The 26373-nt window shown below is 40.8% G+C and overlaps 1 protein-coding gene across 3 annotated transcripts in view; it reads right to left on the bottom strand.

The window, feature by feature from the left end:
- Positions 1-26373, bottom strand: part of LOC110537154 (netrin receptor UNC5C) — a 263198-nt gene that overhangs the window by 55981 nt on the left and 180844 nt on the right. For all 3 annotated transcript variants that reach the window (XM_036937158.1, XM_036937160.1, XM_036937159.1), the window contains one exon: positions 18455-18558. In XM_036937158.1, coding sequence (XP_036793053.1) covers positions 18455-18558 — 104 coding nt within the window. The remainder of the gene's footprint in view (positions 1-18454; positions 18559-26373) is intronic.

The following is a 26373-nucleotide window of genomic DNA, read 5'->3' as shown; positions in this document are numbered from 1 at the left end:
TGCAGAGGAGATGAAGACTGTGTTTTGTCTCTTCAGCTTCGGTTAGATATCATCTCATATAATTTATCACTTTAATGCCAGAGCACAGCAAACAGCAAGCGGAGACAACACAAATCACCTATCATCTCCTCTCGTCTTTTAACCCTGAGATGATGAGATTCCTCTGATGACCACATGTCTGATGAGAGTGAGGATGAAGAGAGGATCTAAACAACATGGTACAGGTGATCTCAATATGTCTGATGAATGATATCTGAGAAGTAACCTTGTTGTCTGACATAAACAGTCATTACATCTCATCTGTCTTAGTATCTTTGTCAGAGTGTCCTTTTGACACCTATCCTGTTGTGGCTTCATCAGTTAGCTATAAGGAAAATACATGATAGAGGGTGTGGCACTCTGGTTTCCTCCAAACAAGGTGAAACTAAAACACCCTAAATTGTTTTACAACACATTCTGTATAAACGCCTGTAAGCCAGTATGCACACCAATCGAGGTAAATGTATTGTGAGTATCAACATGATGTGGATTAAATCCATCGTGAAAAAAAAAGTGATCAACATAATAATAGCAAAGAGCGACGATCATAAAAGTCCACCAACGTAAATCAATAAGGACTACATATAAATCCATGGGGCGGGAGGCGAGCACAAGTGATTATACGCATCACTACATTTACGGAGGCAAACAAGCAAACAACACACACAAACAGGAAGCTGTAGAAAAGTGTGTGTGTGTGTTTAGCACAGCTGCGTGATAGTGGAACACTGATTGGCCTGGTCCTTGCCTGCTGGGACAGTGGTTATTCTATTTTTATCCTTGTTCTGCTGGAGCTGTGTGTGTTCTGTGTGTTCCTGTGTGTGTACTGAGTATGTGTGGTCCTCTGTGTGCCAATGGAATACACACCCACCTTGCCTCACACTAAAGGGAACAGGCCATTCAAAACCTTACATAGTCTTAAATAGTGAATGAGGCTGATAAGCCAGGCCCATCACATGTGAAGATTGCCTATGAATATACAGTATCTGATGTGTTTAAAATCTGACAGTTGTATTATGATCACCATTTTGGGCCTGTTCTCTCTTTGTTCTGATGGAGAGACAACAGGGTTGGCACAAAGCTCCCAATAAAACTAATGAAGATGAAAATAGGAAGAAAGAGTGTCAAAGACATGATGGAGTTCACAGACATGATGAACATTTCTTCTGGAAATCACTACACATATTTCTGTTAACCACAGCCGCGGGTATGTGAAATCCCTGTTCTTGTAATGGGGATTGACAGTCGGCACAAAGAGGTGGTTATCCAATTTTGCACCAATCAGAGAGGCAGCCTCTCCAAACGGGCTGTGTTCAGAAGTCAAGAGCTGTTTTATGTGAGAGGGTAATTAAAAATTGAACAAAAGAGCTTTTTAGCGCTGGTAGAAGGAGGGAGTGAGAGGAGAGATGAGGAGGTGGAAACCTTCAACAAATAAAGGGTTGTGTGTGTGTGTGTGTGTGGGTGTGTCTGTGTATGAAGACTGCCACGGCACATCTTTGTCACTCAAACTCAAAGCATTGTTCACTCAGTATGACTCATACTATAAGACATGTAATTATACCTGGTTGCCGTGGATACCCTTAGAATCTAGTCCTAATAAAACATTTTAAAGCCACGATGTGAGCAATCAAAAGAACTCAAAAACGTGTGTTTTAGGAGAGTGTGAGAGTGTGTGTGTATGTGTGTATGTGTGTGTGTGTGTGTGTGTGTGTGTGTGTGTGTGTGTGTGTGTGTGTGTGTGTGTGTGTGTGTGTGTGTGTGTGTGTGTGTGTGTGTGCGTGTGTGTGTGTGTGTGTACATGTGTGGGTGTGTGTAGCCTAGCATGTGTGTTTCAGTCAGAACACACTCAGGAAGCCCTATCATGCACAGATGTCCTCATTAGCGCTGGAGGTCAAGAAGGTCAGCTGTGTCAGAGAGGCTCATCTACAGCTCTAATTGTCTGCTGGGTGGCACTGCCACACTGCCACACTGCCTGCCACGCCCGTCCACACTGAGACTGTCCTAGTGTGAAATGGCATCCTATTTCCTATGTAATGCACTACTTTTGGCCAGGGCCCGCACAGCTGTGAGCTGTGAAGAGTGATGGGCAAAATGCTCATATGTTTTTGCATTTATATAAGACAAACCCATGGGGTGGAAAGCACTGAGAAATGGTTGGGGTGGTTGGATCATTTGGATGGAAGGAAAAATTCCAGAAGTCACAGAGGGAATACATTCCAAATGAAGTAAGACTGGATCCTTTCTGTGGACGCCTGATTAACAGGTTGTCTCCTTCGCTATATGACTGAATGATCTCTCTAAGTAAACATCTCTACAGTGTAATTGATTCATATTCCATATTACTATACATCTCCACTACATTCCCAAATGACACAACCTGGAGAACGAGCCAGACACAGTTATAGAATGATTATTCAATCACAGCGAGCTAGAAAACAAACTATATTCTCTGCATCTGCACTGACTACAAATATGGAAATATGGGCCAAATCAATGTGTATAAATATTAATATGACAGAATGCAGAAAGGTACAGTACCAGTCAAAGGTTTGGACACACCTAGTCATTCAAGGTTATTTTCTTTATTTTTACTATTTTCTACATTGTATAATAATAGTGAAGACATCAAAACTATGAAATAACACATCAAAATAACAAATCAAAATAGATTTTAGGTTTTAGATTATTCAAAGTAGCCACCCTTTGCCTCGATGACAGCTTTTCACACTCTTGGCATTCTCTCAACCAGCATCACCTGGAATGCTTTTCCAATAGTCTTGAAAGAGTTCCCACATAAGCTGAGGACTATCCTTCACTCTGCGGTCCAACTTATCCCAAACCATCTCAATTGGGTTGAGGTCGGGCGATTGTGGAGGAAAGGTCACTTGAGGTGTGTTGTGTCATTGTCTGGCTGAAAAACAAATTATACTCCCACAAAGCGCAAACCAGATGAGATGGCAAATTTCTGCAGAATGCTGTGGTAGCCATGCTGGTGAAGCGAACCTTGAACCTTGAAATCACCGACAGTGTCACTAGCAAAGCACCCCCACACCATCATACCTCCTCCTCCATGCTTCATGGTGGGAACCACACATGCAAGATGGCAAGTTAGCAAGATGGCTATGTATTATTTCTTACATTGTTAGCCCAGAAAATCTCAAGTGTTATTACATTAAAAGCGACGTCAACTTACCAACATTCCAACCAGGAATATGACTTTCCCGAAGCAGATCCTTTTTTCGGATTTCCACCCTGGATATGGGATCTAATCCCAGATGCCGACCCAAAACAATGCGGTCGCCTCAGGAGAGGCAGGTGGAGTGGCCTACTGGTCAGACTTAGATAACAAGGTGGACGAAATTAGGGCACAAGTTACCGCCCTGAAAGAACTTCACTGGACTCTATGAAAACTGGAAACCATATGAGGCTGCATTTATTGTAGCTGGGGATTTTAACAAAGCTAATCTGAGATCAAGGTTTCCTAAATTCTATCAGCATATCGAATGCGCGACACGAGCTGGTAGCATTCTGGACCATTGCTACTCTAACTTCCGCAATGCATACAAAGCCCTCCCCAGCCCTCCGTTTGGCAAATCTGACCATGACTCCATTTTGTTGCTCCCATCCTATAGGCAGACACTAAAACAGGAAACGCCAGTGCTCAGGTTTATCCAACGCTGCTCTGACCAATCAGATTCCACTCTTCAAGATTGCTTCGATCACGTGGACTGGGATATGATCCGGGTAGCCTCAGACAATAACACCGACATATACGCTGACTCGGTGAGCGAGTTTATAAGCAAGTGCATTGGAGATGTACCCACTGTGACTATTAAAACCTTCGCTAACCAGAAACCGTGGATTGATGGCAGCATTCGCACAAAACTAAAAGCGCAAACCACCGCTTGTAATCATGGCAAGGCGACTGGAAATATGACCGAATTCAAACAGTGTAGGTATTCCCTCCGCAAGGCAATCAAACAAGCAAAGCGTCAGTATAGAGACAAAGTAGAATCGCAATTCAACAGCTCAAACATGAGACGTATGGGTCTACAATCACGGATTACAAAAAGAAAACCAGTCCTGTCTCGGACATCGACGTCTTGTTCACGGGCAAATTAACTTCTCCAGGGTAGGGGGCAGCATTTGGAATTTTGGATGAAAAGCATGCCCAAATTAAACTGCCTCCTACTCAGGCCCAGAAGATAGGATATGCATATAATTGGTAGATTTGGATAGACGGTCATCGCTCATCCATATATTTATATGTACATATTCTTATTCTTCCCTTTACATTTGTGTGTATATGGTAGTCGTTGTGAATTTGTTTTGATTTGATGCGGAGCTCATCCGTTCACCTACTCTGCGTCTCACAAAAACACAGCGGTTGGAACCCAAAATCTAAAATTTGGACTCAACAGACCAAAGGACCACCATTCTAATGTCTATTGGTCCTATTTCTTGGCCCAAGCAATTCTCATGTTCTTATTTGTGTCCTTTAGTAGTGGTTTCTTTGCAGCAACTCAACCATGAAGGCCTGATTCACGCAGTCTCCTCTGAACAGTTGATGTTGAGATGTGTCTGTTACTTGAACTCTGTGAAGCATTTATTTGGGCTGCAATTTCTGTGGCTGGTGACGCTAATTAACGTATCCTCTACAGCAGAGAAAACCCTGGGTCATTTCCTGTGGCGGTCCTCATGAGAGCCAGTTCCATCATAGCGCTTGATGGTTTTTGCGACTACACTTGAAGAAACTTTCAAAGTTCTTGAAATGTTCTGTATTGACTGACCTTCGTTTCTCTTTGCTCTTTTGAGCTGTTCTTGCCACGATATGGACTTGGTCTTTTACCAAATAGGGCTATCTTCTGTATACCACCCATATCTTGTCACAACACAACTGATTGGCTCAAACGCATTAAGAAGGAAAGAAATTCCACAAAATAACTTTTAACAAAACACACCTGTTAATTGAAATGCATTCCAGGTGACTACCTCGTGAAGCTGGTTGAGAGAATCCCAAGAGTGTACAAAGCTGTCATCAAGGCAAAGGGTGGCTACTTTGAAGAATCTCAAATATCAAATATATTTTGATTTGTTTAACACTATTTTGGATACTACATGATTCCATACGTGCTATTTCATAGTTTTGATGTCGTCACTATTATTCTACAATGTAGAAAATAGTTAAAATAAAGAAAATCCCTTGAATGAGTAGGTGTGTTCAAACTTTTGACTGGTACTGTATGTGCTGTAGGCTTACTGGGTATAATGCTCTTCAATATATTTATTCATGGTCAGAGTGAAATGGAAAACAACAATGCATCTGAAATAGTCTACCTGAGTTGACATAATAGTACGTTAACTGTATATTGTTGAGGGGGGAGCTATGGATATGAATGTAACAGACGTTAGTCTGAGGTTTGTCTTTGGTTACTTCACTGTGTTTTCTGCTGTTGGTCAGATCTCATTCTTGGCCTACTGCTCTCCCTGTCCTGGGTGGGTGGGGAGGCACAAAGGTAAACAGTGGATGTACTGAGTAGGCTTGGGTGGTATACCGTATATACCATATACCCAGGTATTTGGAAATAGTCACTGGATGGTTTTTCAATAACGTCAATACTGTTAAAATATTTCTTTGAAGTTTTCATGCTGCTCCAGAGCCAGTATTGTTCAACCTTCAGACAAGCATGCATCAAAATGTTGATTATTTGCACAATGTCTCTCATTCACATTCGCTTGTAGATGTCCAAACTCACCAAAAATGACTTTTGGTAGCTACTATCTACTACTCAGTGGTGTAAAGTACTTAAGTAAAAAAAACTTTAAAGTACTGCTGTACTTAAGTCGTTTGTTGGGGTCTCTGTACTTTACTTAACTGTATAAATTTTTTTCCAACTTTTACTTTTACTCCACTACATTACTAAAGAAAATAATGTACTTTTTACTCCATACATTTTCCCTGACACCCAAAAGTACCCGTTACATTTTGAATGCTAAGCAGGACAGGAAAAGGGTCCAATTCACACAATTATCAAGAGAACATCCCTACAACTCAATATTAGGAAGGTGTTCCTAATGTTTTGTATACTCAGTATGCTGAGCTGGATTTCTGTCTTTGCAATTCGTTTATTTTCGTTTGCGCTCGTTAGCATATTTAGCTAGCAGCCTCTATGGAAATTCGCTATTATTTGTGCTAATTTTGTTAGCATTCTGGTAATATACACCCAATGGGCTTTTTTGATTTTTTGTGCCTACTTGTGTACAAAGCTGATAATACCATAAATCCCAGGATGAGAGAAGGACGGTATAACAATATGAAAATTGTCATATATGGATACCGCCCAACCCTAATCAAATCAAACTTTATTTGTCACATTCGCCGAATACAACAAGTGTAGGCCTTTACCGTGAAATGCTTACTTATAAGCCCTTATTAACCAATAGTGCAGTTCAAGAAGAGTTAACAAAATATTTACCAAATAAACTAAAGTAAAAAATAAAAATTAATAAAAAAATAACACAATAACATAACAATAACGAGGCTACATACAGGGGTACCAGTTAGTTGAGGTAATTTGTACATGAAGGTAGAGGTGAAGTGATAATAAACAGAGAGTAGCAGCAGTGTACAAAAGGGGGGGGGGGGGTCAATGTAAATAGTCTGGTGGCTATTTGATTAATTGTTCAGGAGTCTTATGGTTTGGGGGTAGACACTGTTATGGAGCCTTTTGGTCCTAGACTTGGCGCCGCTTGCCGTGCGGTAGCAGAGAAAACAGTCTATGACTTGGGTGACTGGAGTCTCTGACAATTTTATGGGCTTTCCTCTGACACCGCCCATTGTATAGGTCCTGGATGGTCCCTAGTACCTAGAGTCATGATAGACAACTCAGGCCTGCTCCTACAGGAATCATCCCCTCCAGGACCTGTAGGAGACCCAGGTGTTATTGTCCTGTACACAGTACTACACACCTCTCTTTCATCTTCCTGTTGTGAAACAAACAGGCTCTGACATTTCTGTTCGAGCATTTACTAATGGATGTTTGTTCACTTTTGACTCTATGACTCTGAGATACACATAAAGAGAATGGGAGAGAGCAGAGAGCAATAAAGGAATGAGAGAGAGCAAACAGCAAGACAGGAGAGAGAGAAAAGGAGGTAGCGAGCCGGAGCTATTAGAGGTGAATCATAACCCAGGAACAAATCACGACTGAGATGATTGCCAAGAGGTGAGCCTGACGGGCAGTCATTGGGTTAGTTGCCGTGGGGATTAGGCCTGGCCTCCTGACACACACTCTCTCCCCTGGGGCCCCCTAATGAACACACACTTCCATGATAACACTGCAGGACCCCAGGCAGACCGACGAAATGCCTGAATTAAAAGCTTGCTTCCATGGCAACATGCTCAACCGCGCGGCGGAGGCGCAGTGGCACCCATGAACCCTGTATTTATCTGGGAGCTGTGACAAGTGAAGTGGAAAAACAGACGGCGAGCAGGAAGAGAAGAAAGAAGAAAATAAAAAAGAGAGCGAGCGAGGGAGGGAGGGAGGGGAAGAACGATAAAGCTGCATTCTTTCAGAAGGCAGATTTAAGTTGGTTTCATGAGCTGCTTGCTACATCCTCATGGTGTGAGAGGAGGTGAGCTGCTTGCTACATCTTCATGGTGTGAAAGGAGGTGAGCTGCTTGCCACATCCTCATGGTGTGAGAGGAGGTGAGCTGCTTGCCACATCCTCATGGTGTGAGAAGAGGTGAGCTGCTTGCCACATCCTCATGGTGTGAGAGGAGGTGAGCTGCTTGCCACATCCTCATGGTGTGAGAGGAGGTGAGCTGCTTGCCACATCCTCATGGTGTGAGAGGAGGTGAGCTGCTTGCCACATCCTCATGATGTGAAAGGAGGTGAGCTGCTTGCTACATCTTCATGGTGTGAGAGGAGATGAGCTGCTTGCCACACCCTCATGGTGTGAGAGGAGGTGAGCTGCTTGCCACATCTTCATGGTGTGAGAGGAGGTGAGCTGCTTGCCACATCTTCATGGTGTGAGAGGAGGTGAGCTGCTTGCCACATCTTCATGGTGTGAGAGGAGGTGAGCTGCTTGCCACATCTTCATGGTGTGAATGGAGGAGAATGTCTGTCTGTCACTAGTGTGATCTGGGATTTCATAAAAGGGCCTCACAGAGGTAAAGCAAGGGAAGGGTCTGACCTCACGGGTGGCTAGAAAGTATTTTCTCTCCCTCTTCTCTGCCTCTATCCCTCTATCTGCCCCTCCTCCCTTACGTCTGGTCTAGTCTCTCTCCGTGGTCGGAGATGACTGAGCTTTACAGAAACCACGAGGAGCCAAAATGGGGGTCTCGTTTTTGTTCTCCTTCACCACTACAACAGCTTCTCAGATGACATTTTCCCTCTGCTCTTGATTAAGGACATTAAATATGTGTAACAGGTGTCCAGCGTAGACAAGAAGACTGGTCTCGTCACCAGAGTAACAGATGTGATGGTACTTCGTAACTCTCTTGCGTTGTGTTATTAAAGAAATAACTTTCTAGCCAGCGATCCCAGTTGATTGATGTTTATTCTGACGATAGAAAACAAGGAAGCACATTAGGTGTCCAGGACAACAGCATGCTGATGGCTGTGGATGCGTGACTCGTCGCTTACATGTCAACATCAGAATGGGGCTTGTAATCAACAGTTATAACAATGACACAAATGAGACAACGTACAATATGTGGAAGTACCTGCGGAAGTAGATAAAGGACAGGCCATCAGATGTGCAAAGCTCGATGATGTTGATGGCTGTAGGGTCGGGCTTTGAAACAACTGTGGCTTAGCAGGGAGTTAACACGACCATTACACTTACAGCATGCTAGCTAACTCACTCAATAACATACAGTACATACATCACTGAAAGCCCCCAATATCTAACAGGTACCGTACACATATAAATACATCAGGACATGTCCACATTGTAAATATTAAAATAGAATACAGCATTTCAGAAAGACCCACTGCTTACAGGCCAATGTCAAACTGGGAAGAATTGACGTTCGCGATCTCCCCCTTATCTGCAAGCGGAACCAATGGCATCACACTTTATTCATATGTAAATTCAACCAACTAAATCGAATACATATTTGTGTGGAAACATAACCAACCCTGTTACATATGTATGTGGATGGAAACACATGTAACAATGACTTTTAGAGGTGCCTGGTTGGCGTTTAATGTATTCAGAGGATACAGTAAGACTTATTTAAATGACTCAATTGCTGTGCTATTTCAGAAACCTCAATGCCAGTATTTCAGTCCTCTCAAACCAAAGCTCCATTGGTAATGTTGGTGAGGGGAGCCAGAATAAATGTCTGCTGCCGCTTGCTTTCTTTGAGTGTATATGTATTTATGTGTGTGTGTGTGTGTGTGTGTGTGTGTGTGTGTGTGTGTGTGTGTGTGTGTGTGTGTATGTATTTATGTGTGTGTGTGTGTGTGTGTGTGTGTGTGTGTGTGTGTGTGTGTGTGTGTGTGTGTGTGTGTGTGTGTGTGTGTGTGTGTGTGTGTGTGTGTGTGTGTGTGTGTGCGCGTGTGTGTGTGTGTGTGTGTGTGTGTTCATTTGTGTGTCAAACTAAGTGTTTGTGCCACTATCTATTGTTACATCAGATATTAATGTGTAGCATCGGATCTAGATGTGTGAAGGGTCTGTTAGGCGTGAAGGCAGGATTCCTCCTCTGTCTCAACACAGCCCCTGGAGGAACACATACCAACCCTGTGTCTGTGTACTGAGAGGTTTCTGTTTCTTTTTCACAAAAAGAAGGTATGCTGTATCAACAGAGTGGATGGAGTTTGGCTTGGGACGCCATAATGATGTCGTGTTCTGGTTTAAAACACTGTTGTCTTGTTATAGAGGCATCGTAACAACCAGTTTTGCCCGCTGGGATTGAATCAATGCAGCTTATTTAGACTATTATGGGTCAGCATCAATGGATCATTGATGTCAGGGCAGGTTTTAAACCACAAAAACACACACCAACTGGTGCTTTTAAAAACAGTTTGTCATAAAGCAGTATTTTTTGTTATACTACATGCATCACACTACATGTATAAACCTTGATCATCTTTTCACTATTATGTGCCTCAATGCAACATAAATCCAATGATTGGAAAAGTACAGATAAGAAAAACATGGAAGCAGATAAATATTGTAAAAGGTCAACTGTAGAAGTATGTAACCTCAGATAATCATATCTGCAATTACGACCATGCTCCATTAATGTGGTGGGTGTGTTGCATGGATGTCATTACGTATAACATGTTGATAATCCCTTTTAAAACAGCACCAGTGGGAGAATAGAAATTAAGCAAGTTTCCATCCACAGTATTTATGTGAGTAAAGTCATATCGTAAAAAAACTCATCACGACACCTGTGATGGATACGGGTCGTTTCGGTACAATTTTATAAACGCCGACAGATCATTTGTTTGTTCGACATGGTGTGATCTTTTTGTGTCTGTAAAATTAATTATGCGAGAAATGGTGGTGCGCAAATATTGATATGCAGTGCATTTGGGGAGTTTCTCCCATTCTTCTCTATGTAAATAAGATATTTCAATTTTTTAAGTTTAATACATTTGCTAAAATTAAATGGAAGAATTATTGTGCGTAGATTGATGAGAATAAATATATATTTAATATATTCGAGAATAAGGCTGCAACATAACACAATGCACTGTAATAACCATCATATCGAAATCAACTTGGAGTTAAGCGATGACATGGTGTGCAATCCTCTCACTATGACACAGGAAAGCATGCAGTTTATTAGGCTACAGATGAAATAAGTTATGATGAACTTCACAAGGTGGTGAAATTGCAAGGTGATATTGATGCCAGTGGCGGTCGGTGACGTTTAAGATGAGGGAGGACAATATTTTTTTTCTACCTTATTTTTATTTCAGCATATTGGATTTTTGAAATGTATTTTATTTCACCTTTATTTATCCAGGTAGGCCAGTTGAGAACAACTGTGACCTGGCCAAGATAAAGCAAAGCAGTGCGACAAAAAACAACACAGAGTTACACATAGGATAAACAAAAGTACAGTCAATAACACAATAGAAAAATCTGTATACAGTGTGTGCAAATGGAGTAAGGAGGTAAGGCAATAAATAGGCCATAGTAGCGAAGTAATTACAATTTAGAAAATTAACACTGAAGTGATAGATGTGCAAATGATGATGTGCAAGTAGAAATACTGGTGTGCAAAAGAGCAAAAAAGTAAATAAAAACAATATGGGGATGTGGTAGGTAGTTGGGTGGGCTATGTACAGCTGCAGCGATCGGTAAGCTGCTCAGATAGCGGATGCTTAAAGTTAGTGAGGGAGATATAAGTCTCCAACTTCAGCGATTTTTGCAATTCGTTGGCAGCAGAGAACTGGAAGGAAAGGCAGCCAAAGTGCGTGTTTGCTTTGGGGATGACCAGTGAAATATACCTGCTGGAGCCCGTGCTACTGGTGCGTGTTGTTATAGTGACCAGTGAGCTGAGATAAGACAGAGCTTTACCTAGCTTTATCTAGCAAAGACTTATAGATGACCTGGAGCCAGTGGGTCTGGCGAAGAATATATAGCGAGGGCCAGCCGACGAGAGCATACAGGTCGCAGTGGTTAGTGACATATGGGGCTTTGGTGACAAAGCGGATGGCACTGCGATAGATTAAATCCAGTTTCCTGAGTCGAGTGTTGGAGGCTATTTTGTAAATGACATCACCAAAGTCGAGGATCGGAAGGATGATCAGATTTACGAGGGTATGTTTGGTGGCATGAGTAAAGGAGGCTTTGTTGCGAAATAGGAAGCCGATTCTAGATTTCATTTTGGATTGGAGATGCTTAATATGAGTCTAGAAGGAGAGTTTACAGTCTAGCCAGACACCTAGGATTTGTAGTTGTCCACATATTCTAAGTCAGAACCGTGGTGAAGTAGTGGAAGTAGTGATGCTAGTCGGGCGGGCGGGTGTGGGCAGTGATTGGTTGAAGAGCATGCATTTAGTTTTACTAGCTTTCAAGAGCAGTTGGAGGCCACGGAAGGAGTGTTGTATGGCATTGTGTTGTATGGGATAACTGCTGTTCATACCCAGCGCAATGTAACATCGATAGTTTTAGGCTTACATGTTACTTCAATTGTCCTCATACCATAATGAGGTTGCTACAACCTGGCCTATGAATTAATGTTTACAATGTAGGTACACAGGCTCGGTAGAAAATGTTGAGTAGTCAAGGTGACAGACCTACTCTTTCTCACCTTTTCCCTTCGCTTGTGCACAACACGTCAGCTGGCTGTGACCAGGTGAAAAAACTTTTCCAAGCCGAACCTTCATATCATAACCGCTGACCGCTACACACAGCCTACCTGCATCATAAGTAAACCCACTACAATCACGCAGTACAGTGTAGGCAGCAAGTAGTTTAGCAGTTACAGTTTAGCAGGCCGTGGTGGCAATAAATTAATAAAACCAAAAGCTTACAAGACTTAGAAGAATTCCATGTTTGGATAGCCATATCCAGCTAGCTAACATAGCATTCCTCTCTGAGCCGGGTGTTTGAGTAGGCTAAACTAGCTTGTGAAGTGAACAAAAAATACAATGTAATATAGCTAGCTCTCTTTCTCTCTCTCTCTCACTCTTTCTCTAATGCTTGTCCTTCATTTTTAAATAAATATATTAGTTCAAAACGGTTAAACTATTGTCTTTCTCTTTCTTTGAGTTAATTAGTCAAGACATTTTATGCACTGCAGTGCTAACTAGCTGTAGCTTATCCTTTCAGTACTAGATTCATTGATTGGGTGGACAACATGTCAGTTCATACTGCAAGAGATCTGATATGTTGGAGGATGTCCTCCGGAGGTTGTCATAATTACTGTGTAAGTCTATGGAAGGGGGTGAGAATCATAAGCCTCATAGGTTTTGTATTGATGTCAATGTACCCAGAGGAGGACAGAAACTAGCTGTCCTCCAGCTACACTATGGTGCTACCCTACCCTTGCTGTTAAGGCTACTGTAGACCTTTTTTGCAAAACAGTGTGTTTTAATAAATTATTTAGCATAGTTTTATCTAAAAAGGACAATTATTTTTAAGTTTGACTTTATTTTTATGAAATTCAATGACGAGGATGGCTCCTCCTCTGAGGAGCCTCGATTGCCGTTTGACAAATACAAATATTCTCACTCTTATCCATAATAATCTCATTAAGTAGACTAGCCTACCTGCACAGCCTACACAAACTGTACCTGCAAGCTGTTGGTAAGAGCGCAGGTGCCAAGACCAGAGTAGGCACATTTTGTAGGGATCGACACTGGAGACGAGAACCAAGTACAGGGAGTGAACATTTAATACAAAACTGACATGAAACAGAACAGGAACAGTATATGGTCATGGGAAAAATAAGACATCAATGACAATAATGCTGACACAGAGAACCAACTGAGGAACAGACAGATATAGAAGGGCAATCAACAAAGTAATTGAGTCCAGGTGAGGCCAATATTGCACAGCTGCGCATGATGGTGACAGGTGTGCGTAAGGAAGGGCTGCCTGGCGCCCTCGAGTGCCAGAGAGGGGGAGCGGGAGCAGCTGTGACTTCGGTGGAAACACACCACTGGTGGGAAAATGAAAATCTGTTGCCAGTTGGATGGAAACCTAGCTATTGTTGTCCTCAGAAAACATTCATCATTTTGTAGTAATACTATTGCGATTTTGACATACATTTGGTATTTGCTATTTTATTAGGATCCCCATTATCTGGGTGGCAGGGTAGCCTAGTGGTTAGAGTGTTGGACTAGTAACCAGAAGGTTGCAAGTTCAAACCCCCAAGCTGACAAGGTACAAATCTGTTGTTCTTCCCCTGAACAGGCAGGCAGTTAACCCACTGTTCCTAGTCCGTCATTGAAAATAAGAATTTGTTCTTAACAGTATTGCCTAGTTAAATAAAGATTAAATACATAAAAAATCTGCTGCGAAAGCCGCAGCTACTCTTCTATTCTTCCGCAGCTACTCTTCTATTCTTCCGCAGCTACTCTTCTATTCTTCCGCAGCTACTCTTCTATTCTTCCGCAGCTACATTCACGATACAAACTGACCACCAGCAATTGCGTCTTCAGAGGCGATGTTCAATCCAGCAACATATAATGACCTTCCTACAGTAATAAAGTACCAGAGAAAATAAAAAAGCTGCTTCCAGGATCCAAGGTCCATACCAAGTCAAACTGTGTGTGTGAGCACATGTTTTGTTTTATTAGAATGTGTGATGTGAATCCTTGGAAAAGACAGCTTTCCATGAGAATCCATCTAAATGATTTAGCATAGTGCTGTAAGACATGGGCAGAATTGACACACTGACATGGGCCACAGTCTCTCTACGATGCCAGTGCCTTCCTGCCTGCCTGCCTCACTCACTCTGGCCTGGCATGGCCTGGCATGGCCTGGTCATAGACATCCAGTAAAAGAGTCACAGAGAGAACTGACAACCCACTGGATCCAAACCCAGCAACCTTCAACAGCTCTTCTCCCTCTCTCTCCCTCTCTGTCTCCCTGTGGCTGGAATATGACAGATATTTCTTCTGCAGTGACCCTGCTACATATTTCTGCAGATGCATATGCAACCACAGACTTGGGCCCATCTGTTTATCACTAGCCGGATTCCTGAAGCGTTTGTGTGAGAAAATGCCTGACAGACAGAGAGAGAAAAAAGGCTCTCAGGATCAGTTGGGGTGTTTTTCTCTTCCTCAACAGCTGTGTTTCACTTCAGAAAATATGCATAATAGACTGGTGTCTTTATTTTTCAAGTGAGGTAAGTGTGTGTGAGTAATTAATGGTGTTGGATGCCTGCCTCTCTCCACAAGTGGTGGCGGTCGGCCTAGGCTTCACTTCAATACAGTACCCCCTCCAGTCCCTTTTCATTCCAAACTACAATCTGTCATTCTATTCAGACTTCATTATCCTTGGTTGATGATGACAGTGATGACAGTGATTCTCTCTGCCCTGTCAGCGCACAGCTGTGTTGCTACAGTAACAGTAAGGCCTTGATGAGCACAGGTGTGTCATCACAATTGTGCTCCTGTTGAGTCTTAATTATCCCACTGAGCCAATCAGAGAGAAGCTTGATTGGCATCACTCGGAATCACCAATAGAAAAAGCCTAAAGAGAGTTTTCCAGAGAGTTTGGCCCTAACTTTACTCCATTTAGTAGGTCAGTATTTCTCATCGGGGATATTAGCAAGGCAGTTCCACTCACTTAACTCAGCTTTTCCGGGTCAGTCGCAGGCCTTTTGAGAGTTCAGACCTGTGAAGAACTCACTCCAAAGCTCACAAATTCTGTCACACACTAACTCTCTCCCCCTCTTTCTATTTCTCTCTCTCTCTTTCACTCCCTGTCCCTCTCCTCCTTTCATCCTCCCTCTTTCTCTCCATGTCCCTGTACTCGATGACTCAGGCCTTAGAATTCACCACATCCGTCAGGTTGTAGAATAGGGACGATGTGGGTAGGGAGGGGTGCTACTTGGCAGATGGAGGATAATACACAGTGACACAGTTTAGGAGCCCTGCTCTTATTGCCGATAACTACACATTGTCCCTCCCTTACCCACATTGTGATGACTGGCCAGCCTTCAGGAAATACCCAAACATGGCCATGAAAAGCCCAGTGAGGAAGCAGCTGAAAGAGGAGTGCTTTTCTGGGCATTAGAATGTGTGGAACAACTCAGTACTATTATAATAGAATGACTGAGACAAGCTACTGAAAAAACAATGTTCTATTCTGACATAAAGAGAGTTTGACATAGAATATAACTTTTACTTCTAGTTATGGGCATTGTCTAATTTAGTTCACTAAGGCATCCTGATTGGTCGGCATACCTGAGCCAGATACAATACCTTCTTAAAGCAGATTTATTTTTGATTTTATTTCACCTTTATTTAACCAGGTAGACCAGTTGAGAACAAGTTCTCATTTACAACTGCGACCTGGCCAAGATAAAGCAAAGCAGTGCAACAACAACATAACACAGAGTTACACATGGAATAAACAAAGGTACAGTCAATAACACAATAGAAAAATATATATACAGTGTGTGCAAATGGAGTAAGGAGGTAAGGCAATAAATAGGCCATAGTAGCGAAGTAATTACAATTTAGCCATTAACACTGAAGTGATAGATGTGCAGATGATGATGTGCAAGTAAAAATACTACTGTGCAAAAGAGCGGAAAAAAACAAAAACAAATATGGGATGAGGTAGATAGTTGGTTGGATGGGCTATTTACAGATGGGCTGTGTACAGCTGCAGCGATCGGTAAGCTGCTCAGGTAGCTGATGCTTAAAGTTAGTGAGGGATATATACGTCTCCAACTTCAGTGATTTTTGCAATTCGTTCCAGTCATTGCAGCCGAGAACTGGAAGAAAAGGCAGCGAAATAAGGTGTTGGCTTTGGGGATGACCAGTGAAATATACCTGCTGGAGCACGTGCTATGGGTGGGTGTTGCTATGGTGACCAGTGAGCTGAGATAAGGCGGAGTTTTACCTAGCAAAGACTTATAGATGAACTGGAGCCAGTGGGTTTGGCGACGAAAATGTAGCGAGGAGAGCATATGGGGCTTAGGTGACAAAACGGATTGCACTGTGATAGACTACATCCAATTTGCTGAGGAGTGTTGGAGGCTATTTTGTAAATGACATCGTCGAAGTCAAGGATCGGTAGGATAGTCAGATTTACGAGGGTATGTTTGACAGCAAGAGTGAAGGAGGCTTTGTTGAGAAATAGGAAGCCGATTCTAGATTTCATTTTGGATTGGAGATGCTTAATATGAGTCTGGAAGGAGAGTTTACAGTCTAGCCAGACACCTAAAGCCTTGGCCAGGTCGATGGCGGTTATGATATCGTTTAGGACCTTGAGCGTGACTGAGGTGCACCCATGACCAGCTTGGAAACCGGATTGCATAGCGAAGAAGGTACGGTGGGATTCGAAATGGTTGGTGATCTGTTTGTTCACTTGGCTTTCGAAGACTTTAGAAAGGTAGGGCAGGATGGATATAGGTCTGTAACAGTTTGGGTCTAGAGTGTCTCCCCCTTTGAAGAGGGGGATGACCGTGTCCGCTTTCCAATCTTTAGGAATCTCAGACGATACAAAAGAGAGGTTGAACAGACTAGTAAATAGGGGTTGCAACAATGACAGCGAAACATTTTAGGAAGAGAGGGTCTAGAATCTAGACTCTAGATTGTCTAGCCCAGTTGATTTGCAGGGATCCAGATTTTGCAGCTCTATCAGAACATCAGCTGTCTGGATTAGGGTGAAGGAGAAGCTGGGGGGGGGGGGGGGGGGGGGCTTGGGCCATTTTTCTATGGGAGGTGCAGGGCTGTTGGCCGGGGTTGTGGTAGCCAGGTGGAAAGCATGGCCAGCCGTAGAGAAATGCTTATTGAAATTCTTGATTATCGTGGATTTATTGGTGGAGACAGTGTTTCCTAGCCTCAGTGCAGTGGGCAGCTGGGAGGAGGTGCTCTTATTCTCCATGGACTTTACAGTGTCCCAAAACTTTTTGGAATTAGTGCTGCAGGATTCAAATTTCTGTTTGAAAAAGCTAGCCTTTGCTTTCTTAACTGACTGTGTATATTGGTTCCTGACTTCCCTGAAAAGTTGCATATCGCAGGGACAATTCGATGCTAGTGCAGTACACCACAGGATGTTTTTGTGCTGGTCAAGGACAGTCAATCTGGAGTGAAACAAAGGCAATATCTGTTATTCTAAATTTTTTGAAAGGGGCATGCTTACAATACAACTTAAATCTCAAATCTACTAGGCCACTTATAAGATACACCCTCTTAAGATTCTAGCAATCACTATTAATACATTTTGTTTATTAAAACAAGCTTCCAGGAATGTGGTTGATGGTGGGAGCTATAACACATCAGGAACAATGGTAATTGAGGGTGAGGAAACTAGCTCTAACAGTCCCTGCAGCTCTACTACCAAACCTCTCCTTCAGAGCAGGACAATTCATTTGGCTAATCTTCCCTGCAGGAAGTGCAATTGAAGGATTTCCTTCAACTTTATCGGTGGGTAAAAAAAGACACACAATGAGTCTGGAAAACATTTGGTTGTTTTAAGAGCTGTACATCGTATTGCTTTGTCATGGAGTTGCCATCTGTTAAGAAGGACTAAAGACATGGGGTCCCAGTGTATCTGACATTATGGGGCTACAGCTTTAAGTTCTGCTGCTAAGAAGCTCCAGCGACACAACAAAATTCTGCATTTTCAGGCTGACTTTCAGTATAAGTGTTTGTTAAACCAGTTAAGGTTACCCGCTTTACTTGACTATTTATGTTCATTCATTGGACTACAAAATACCAGAGAGTCACTGTAGCTTTGAGTCATAACCTTTGACCCTTACCTCAGCAGCAGGGATTCCTTCTGGGGGGCGGCATTGAAGAAGCACTTCCTGTTCTAGAGACACTTCCTTTCCCAGAGGCTCCTGGTCAAACGTCTTCCTGAGATCTGGAGAAAGACAAACCATAAATAAACATTATGTAACATATCCCTCAAATGATATGGCACTGACGTCTTTGACATGGTAACTGATGTCTTTGACATGGTAACTGATATCTTTGACATGGTAACTGATGTCTTTGACATGGTAACTGATGTCTTTGACATGGTAACTGATATCTTTGACATGGTAACTGATGTCTTTGACATGGTAACTGACGTCTTTGACATGGTAACTGATGTCTTTGACATGGTAACTGATATATTTGACATGGTAACTGATGTCTTTGACATGGTAACTGATGTCTTTGACATGGTAACTGATGTCTTTGACATGGTAACTGATGTCTTTGACATGGTAACTGATGTCTTTGACATGGTAACTGACGTCTTTGACATGGTAACTGATGTCTTTGACATGGTAACTGATGTCTTTGACATGGTAACTGATGCCTTTGACATGGTAACTGATGTCTTTGACCTGGTAACTGATGTCTTTGACATGGTAACTGATGTCTTTGATATGGTAACTGACGTCTTTGACATGGTAACTGATATATTTGACATGGTAACTGATGTCTTTGATATGGTAACTGACATCTTTGACATGGTAACTGATATCTTTGACATGGTAACTGGGGTCTTTGACATGGTAACTGATGTCTTTGATATGGTAACTGGCGTCTTTGACATGGTAACTGATATCTTTGATATGGTAACTGATATATTTGACATGGTAAACTGATGTCTTTGACATGGTAACTGACGTCTTTGACATGGTAACTGATGTCTTTGATATGGTAACTGATGTCTTTGACATGGTAAACTGATGTCTTTGACATGGTAACTGATATCTTTGACATGGTAACTGATGTCTTTGACATGGTAAACTGATGTCTTTGACATGGTAACTGATATCTTTGATATGGTAACTGATGTCTTTGACATGGTAACTGATATCTTTGACATGGTAACTGATGTCTTTGACATGGTAACTGACGTCTTTGACATGGTAACTGATGTCTTTGACATGGTAACTGATATATTTGACATGGTAACTGATGTCTTTGACATGGTAACTGATGTCTTTGACATGGTAACTGATGTCTTTGACATGGTAACTGACGTCTTTGACATGGTAACTGATGTCTTTGACATGGTAACTGATGTCTTTGACATGGTAACTGATGTCTTTGACATGGTAACTGATGTCATTGACATGGTAACTGACGTCTTTGACATGGTAACTGATGTCTTTGACATGGTAACTGATGTCTTTGACATGGTAACTGATGTCTTTGACATGGTAACTGATGTCTTTGACCTGGTAACTGATGTCTTTGACATGGTAACTGATGTCTTTGATATGGTAACTGACGTCTTTGACATGGTAACTGATATATTTGACATGGTAACTGATGTCTTTGATATGGTAACTGACATCTTTGACATGGTAACTGATATCTTTGACATGGTAACTGGGGTCTTTGACATGGTAACTGATGTCTTTGATATGGTAACTGGCGTCTTTGACATGGTAACTGATATCTTTGATATGGTAACTGATATATTTGACATGGTAAACTGATGTCTTTGACATGGTAACTGACGTCTTTGACATGGTAACTGATGTCTTTGATATGGTAACTGATATATTTGACATGGTAACTGATGTCTTTGACATGGTAACTGATGTCTTTGACATGGTAACTGACGTCTTTGACATGGTAACTGATGTCTTTGATATGGTAACTGATATATTTGACATGGTAACTGATGTCTTTGACATGGTAACTGATGTCTTTGACATGGTAACTGATGTCTTTGACATGGTAACTGATGTCTTTGACATGGTAACTGATGTCTTTGACATGGTAACTGATGTCTTTGACATGGTAACTGATGTCTTTGACATGGTAACTGATATATTTGACATGGTAACTGATGTCTTTGACATGGTAACTGATGTCTTTGACATGGTAACTGGGGTCTTTGACATGGTAACTGACGTCTTTGACATGGTAACTGATGTCTTTGATATGGTAACTGATATATTTGACATGGTAACTGATGTCTTTGACATGGTAACTGATGTCTTTGACATGGTAACTGACGTCTTTGACATGGTAACTGATGTCTTTGATATGGTAACTGATATATTTGACATGGTAACTGATGTCTTTGATATGGTAACTGATATATTTGACATGGTAACTGATGTCTTTGACATGGTAACTGATGTCTTTGACATGGTAACTGATGTCTTTGACATGGTAACTGATGTCTTTGACATGGTAACTGATGTCTTTGACATGGTAACTGATGTCTTTGACATGGTAACTGATATATTTGACATGGTAACTGATGTCTTTGACATGGTAACTGATGTCTTTGACATGGTAACTGATGTCTTTGATATGGTAACTGATGTCTTTGACATGGTAACTGATGTCTTTGACATGGTAACTGATGTCTTTGATATGGTAACTGATATATTTGACATGGTAACTGATGTCTTTGACATGGTAACTGATGTCTTTGACATGGTAACTGACATCTTTGACATGGTAACTGATGTCTTTGACATGGTAACTGATGTCTTTGACATGGTAACTGATGTCTTTGATATGGTAACTGATGTCTTTGACATGGTAACTGATATATTTGACATGGTAACTGATGTCTTTGACATGGTAACTGATATCTTTGATATGGTAACTGATATATTTGACATGGTAACTGACGTCTTTGACATGGTAACTGATATATTTGACATGGTAACTGATGTCTTTGATATGGTAACTGATATATTTGACATGGTAACTGATGTCTTTGACATGGTAACTGATATATTTGACATGGTAACTGATGTCTTTGACATGGTAACTGATGTCTTTGACATGGTAACTGATGTCTTTGACATGGTAACTGATGTCTTTGACATGGTAACTGACGTCTTTGACATGGTAACTGATGTCTTTGACATGGTAACTGATGTCTTTGACATGGTAACTGATGTCTTTGACATGGTAACTGATGTCTTTGACCTGGTAACTGATGTCTTTGACATGGTAACTGATGTCTTTGACATGGTAACTGATGTCTTTGACATGGTAACTGACGTCTTTGACATGGTAACTGATGTCTTTGACATGGTAACTGATGTCTTTGACATGGTAACTGATGTCTTTGACATGGTAACTGATGTCTTTGACATGGTAACTGATGTCTTTGACATGGTAACTGATGTCTTTGACATGGTAACTGATATATTTGACATGGTAACTGATGTCTTTGACATGGTAACTGACGTCTTTGACATGGTAACTGGGGTCTTTGACATGGTAACTGATATATTTGACATGGTAACTGATGTCTTTGACATGGTAACTGATGTCTTTGACATGGTAACTGATGTCTTTGATATGGTAACTGATGTCTTTGACATGGTAACTGATGTCTTTGACATGGTAACTGATGTCTTTGATATGGTAACTGATATATTTGACATGGTAACTGATGTCTTTGACATGGTAACTGATGTCTTTGACATGGTAACTGACATCTTTGACATGGTAACTGATGTCTTTGACATGGTAACTGATGTCTTTGACATGGTAACTGATGTCTTTGATATGGTAACTGATGTCTTTGACATGGTAACTGATATATTTGACATGGTAACTGATGTCTTTGACATGGTAACTGATGTCTTTGACATGGTAACTGATATATTTGACATGGTAACTGACGTCTTTGACATGGTAACTGATATATTTGACATGGTAACTGATGTCTTTGATATGGTAACTGATATATTTGACATGGTAACTGATGTCTTTGACATGGTAACTGATATATTTGACATGGTAACTGATGTCTTTGACATGGTAACTGATGTCTTTGACATGGTAACTGATGTCTTTGACATGGTAACTGATGTCTTTGACATGGTAACTGACGTCTTTGACATGGTAACTGATGTCTTTGACATGGTAACTGATGTCTTTGACATGGTAACTGATGTCTTTGACATGGTAACTGATGTCTTTGACCTGGTAACTGATGTCTTTGACATGGTAACTGATGTCTTTGATATGGTAACTGACGTCTTTGACATGGTAACTGATATATTTGACATGGTAACTGATGTCTTTGATATGGTAACTGACATCTTTGACATGGTAACTGATATCTTTGACATGGTAACTGGGGTCTTTGACATGGTAACTGATGTCTTTGATATGGTAACTGGCGTCTTTGACATGGTAACTGATATCTTTGATATGGTAACTGATATATTTGACATGGTAAACTGATGTCTTTGACATGGTAACTGACGTCTTTGACATGGTAACTGATGTCTTTGATATGGTAACTGATGTCTTTGACATGGTAAACTGATGTCTTTGACATGGTAACTGATATATTTGACATGGTAACTGATGTCTTTGACATGGTAACTGATGTCTTTGACATGGTAACTGATATATTTGACATGGTAACTGGGGTCTTTGACATGGTAACTGATGTCTTTGACATGGTAACTGATGTCTTTGACATGGTAACTGATGCCTTTGACATGGTAACTGATGTCTTTGACATGGTAACTGACATCTTTGACATGGTAACTGATGTCTTTGATATGGTAACTGATATATTTGACATGGTAACTGATGTCTTTGACATGGTAACTGACGTCTTTGACATGGTAACTGATGTCTTTGACATGGTAACTGACATCTTTGACATGGTAACTGATGTCTTTGATATCATGGTAACTGATGTCTTTGACATGGTAACTGATGTCTTTGACATGGTAACTGACATCTTTGACATGGTAACTGATATATTTGACATGGTAACTGATGTCTTTGACATGGTAACTGACATCTTTGACATGGTAACTGATGTCTTTGACATGGTAACTGATATATTTGACATGGTAACTGATGTCTTTGACATGGTAACTGATGTCTTTGACATGGTAACTGATATATTTGACATGGTAACTGACGTCTTTGACATGGTAACTGATATATTTGACATGGTAACTGATGTCTTTGATATGGTAACTGATATATTTGACATGGTAACTGATGTCTTTGACAAGGTAACTTATATATTTGACATGGTAACTGATGTCTTTGACATGGTAACTGATGTCTTTGACATGGTAACTGATATATTTGACATGGTAACTGGGGTCTTTGACATGGTAACTGATGTCTTTGACATGGTAACTGATGTCTTTGACATGGTAACTGATGCCTTTGACATGGTAACTGACATCTTTGACATGGTAACTGATATATTTGACATGGTAACTGATGTCTTTGACATGGTAACTGACATCTTTGACATGGTAACTGATGTCTTTGATATGGTAACTGATATATTTGACATGGTAACTGATGTCTTTGACATGGTAACTGACATCTTTGACATGGTAACTGATGTCTTTGATATGGTAACTGATATATTTGACATGGTAACTGATGTCTTTGACATGGTAACTGATGTCTTTGACATGGTAACTGATGTCTTTGACATGGTAACTGATATATTTGACATGGTAACTGATGTCTTTGACATGGTAACTGATGTCTTTGACATGGTAACTGGGGTCTTTGACATGGTAACTGATGTCTTTGACATGGTAACTGATGTCTTTGACATGGTAACTGATATATTTGACATGGTAACTGATGTCTTTCACATGGTAACTGGGGTCTTTGACATGGTAACTGATGTCTTTGACATGGTAACTGATGTCTTTGACATGGTAACTGGTGTCTTTGACATGGTAACTGATATATTTGACATGGTAACTGACGTCTTTGACATGGTAACTGATATCTTTGACATGGTAACTGATGTCTTTCACATGGTAACTGGGGTCTTTGACATGGTAACTGATGTCTTTGACATGGTAACTGATGTCTTTGACATGGTAACTGGTGTCTTTGACATGGTAACTGATATATTTGACATGGTAACTGATGTCTTTGACATGGTAACTGATATCTTTGACATGGTAACTGACGTCTTTGACATGGTAACTGATATATTTGACATGGTAACTGATGTCTTTGACATGGTAACTGATGTCTTTGACATGGTAACTGATGTCTTTGACATGGTAACTGATGTCTTTGATATGGTAACTGATATATTTGACATGGTAACTGATGTCTTTGACATGGTAACTGATGTCTTTGACATGGTAACTGGGGTCTTTGATATGGTAACTGATATATTTGACATGGTAACTGATGTCTTTGACATGGTAACTGACGTCTTTGACATGGTAACTGACGTCTTTGACATGGTAACTGATGTCTTTGACATGGTAACTGATGTCTTTGACATGGTAACTGATGTCTTTGACATGGTAACTGATGTCTTTGACATGGTAACTGATATATTTGACATGGTAACTGATGTCTTTGACATGGTAACTGATGTCTTTGACATGGTAACTGATGTCTTTGACATGGTAACTGATGTCTTTGACATGGTAACTGATATATTTTACATGGTAACTGATGTCTTTGACATGGTAACTGACGTCTTTGACATGGTAACTGATATATTTTACATGGTAACTGACGTCTTTGACATGGTAACTGATGTCTTTGACATGGTAACTGATGTCTTTGACATGGTAACTGATATATTTTACATGGTAACTGATGTCTTTGACATGGTAACTGACGTCTTTGACATGGTAACTGACGTCTTTGACATGGTAACTGATGTCTTTGACATGGTAACTGATATATTTGACATGGTAACTGATGTCTTTGACATGGTAACTGACGTCTTTGACATGGTAACTGACGTCTTTGACATGGTAACTGATGTCTTTGACATGGTAACTGATGTCTTTGACATGGTAACTGATGTCTTTGACATGGTAACTGACGTCTTTGACATGGTAACTGATGTCTTTGACATGGTAACTGATGTCTTTGATATGGTAACTGATGTCTTTGACATGGTAACTGATGTCTTTGACCTGGTAACTGATGTCTTTGATATGGTAACTGATATATTTGATATGGTAACTGATGTCTTTGACATGGTAACTGATATATTTTACATGGTAACTGATGTCTTTGACATGGTAACTGATGTCTTTGACATGGTAACTGATATATTTGACATGGTAACTGGGGTCTTTGACATGGTAACTGATATATTTTACATGGTAACTGATGTCTTTGACATGGTAACTGATATATTTTACATGGTAACTGATGTCTTTGACATGGTAACTGATGTCTTTGACATGGTAACTGATATATTTGACATGGTAACTGGGGTCTTTGACATGGTAACTGATGTCTTTGACATGGTAACTGATGTCTTTGACATGGTAACTGATGCCTTTGACATGGTAACTGATGTCTTTGACATGGTAACTGACGTCTTTGACATGGTAACTGATGTCTTTGATATGGTAACTGATATATTTGACATGGTAACTGATGTCTTTGACATGGTAACTGACGTCTTTGACATGGTAACTGATGTCTTTGACATGGTAACTGACATCTTTGACATGGTAACTGATGTCTTTGATATCATGGTAACTGATGTCTTTGACATGGTAACTGATGTCTTTGACATGGTAACTGACATCTTTGACATGGTAACTGATATATTTGACATGGTAACTGATGTCTTTGACATGGTAACTGACATCTTTGACATGGTAACTGATGTCTTTGACATGGTAACTGATATATTTGACATGGTAACTGATGTCTTTGACATGGTAACTGATGTCTTTGACATGGTAACTGATATATTTGACAT

This window comes from Oncorhynchus mykiss, chromosome 12 (assembly GCF_013265735.2).
Source record: "Oncorhynchus mykiss isolate Arlee chromosome 12, USDA_OmykA_1.1, whole genome shotgun sequence".
In the NCBI taxonomy this organism is placed as follows: Eukaryota; Metazoa; Chordata; class Actinopteri; order Salmoniformes; family Salmonidae; genus Oncorhynchus; species Oncorhynchus mykiss.
This window is presented reverse-complemented; position numbering and strand designations above follow the sequence as displayed.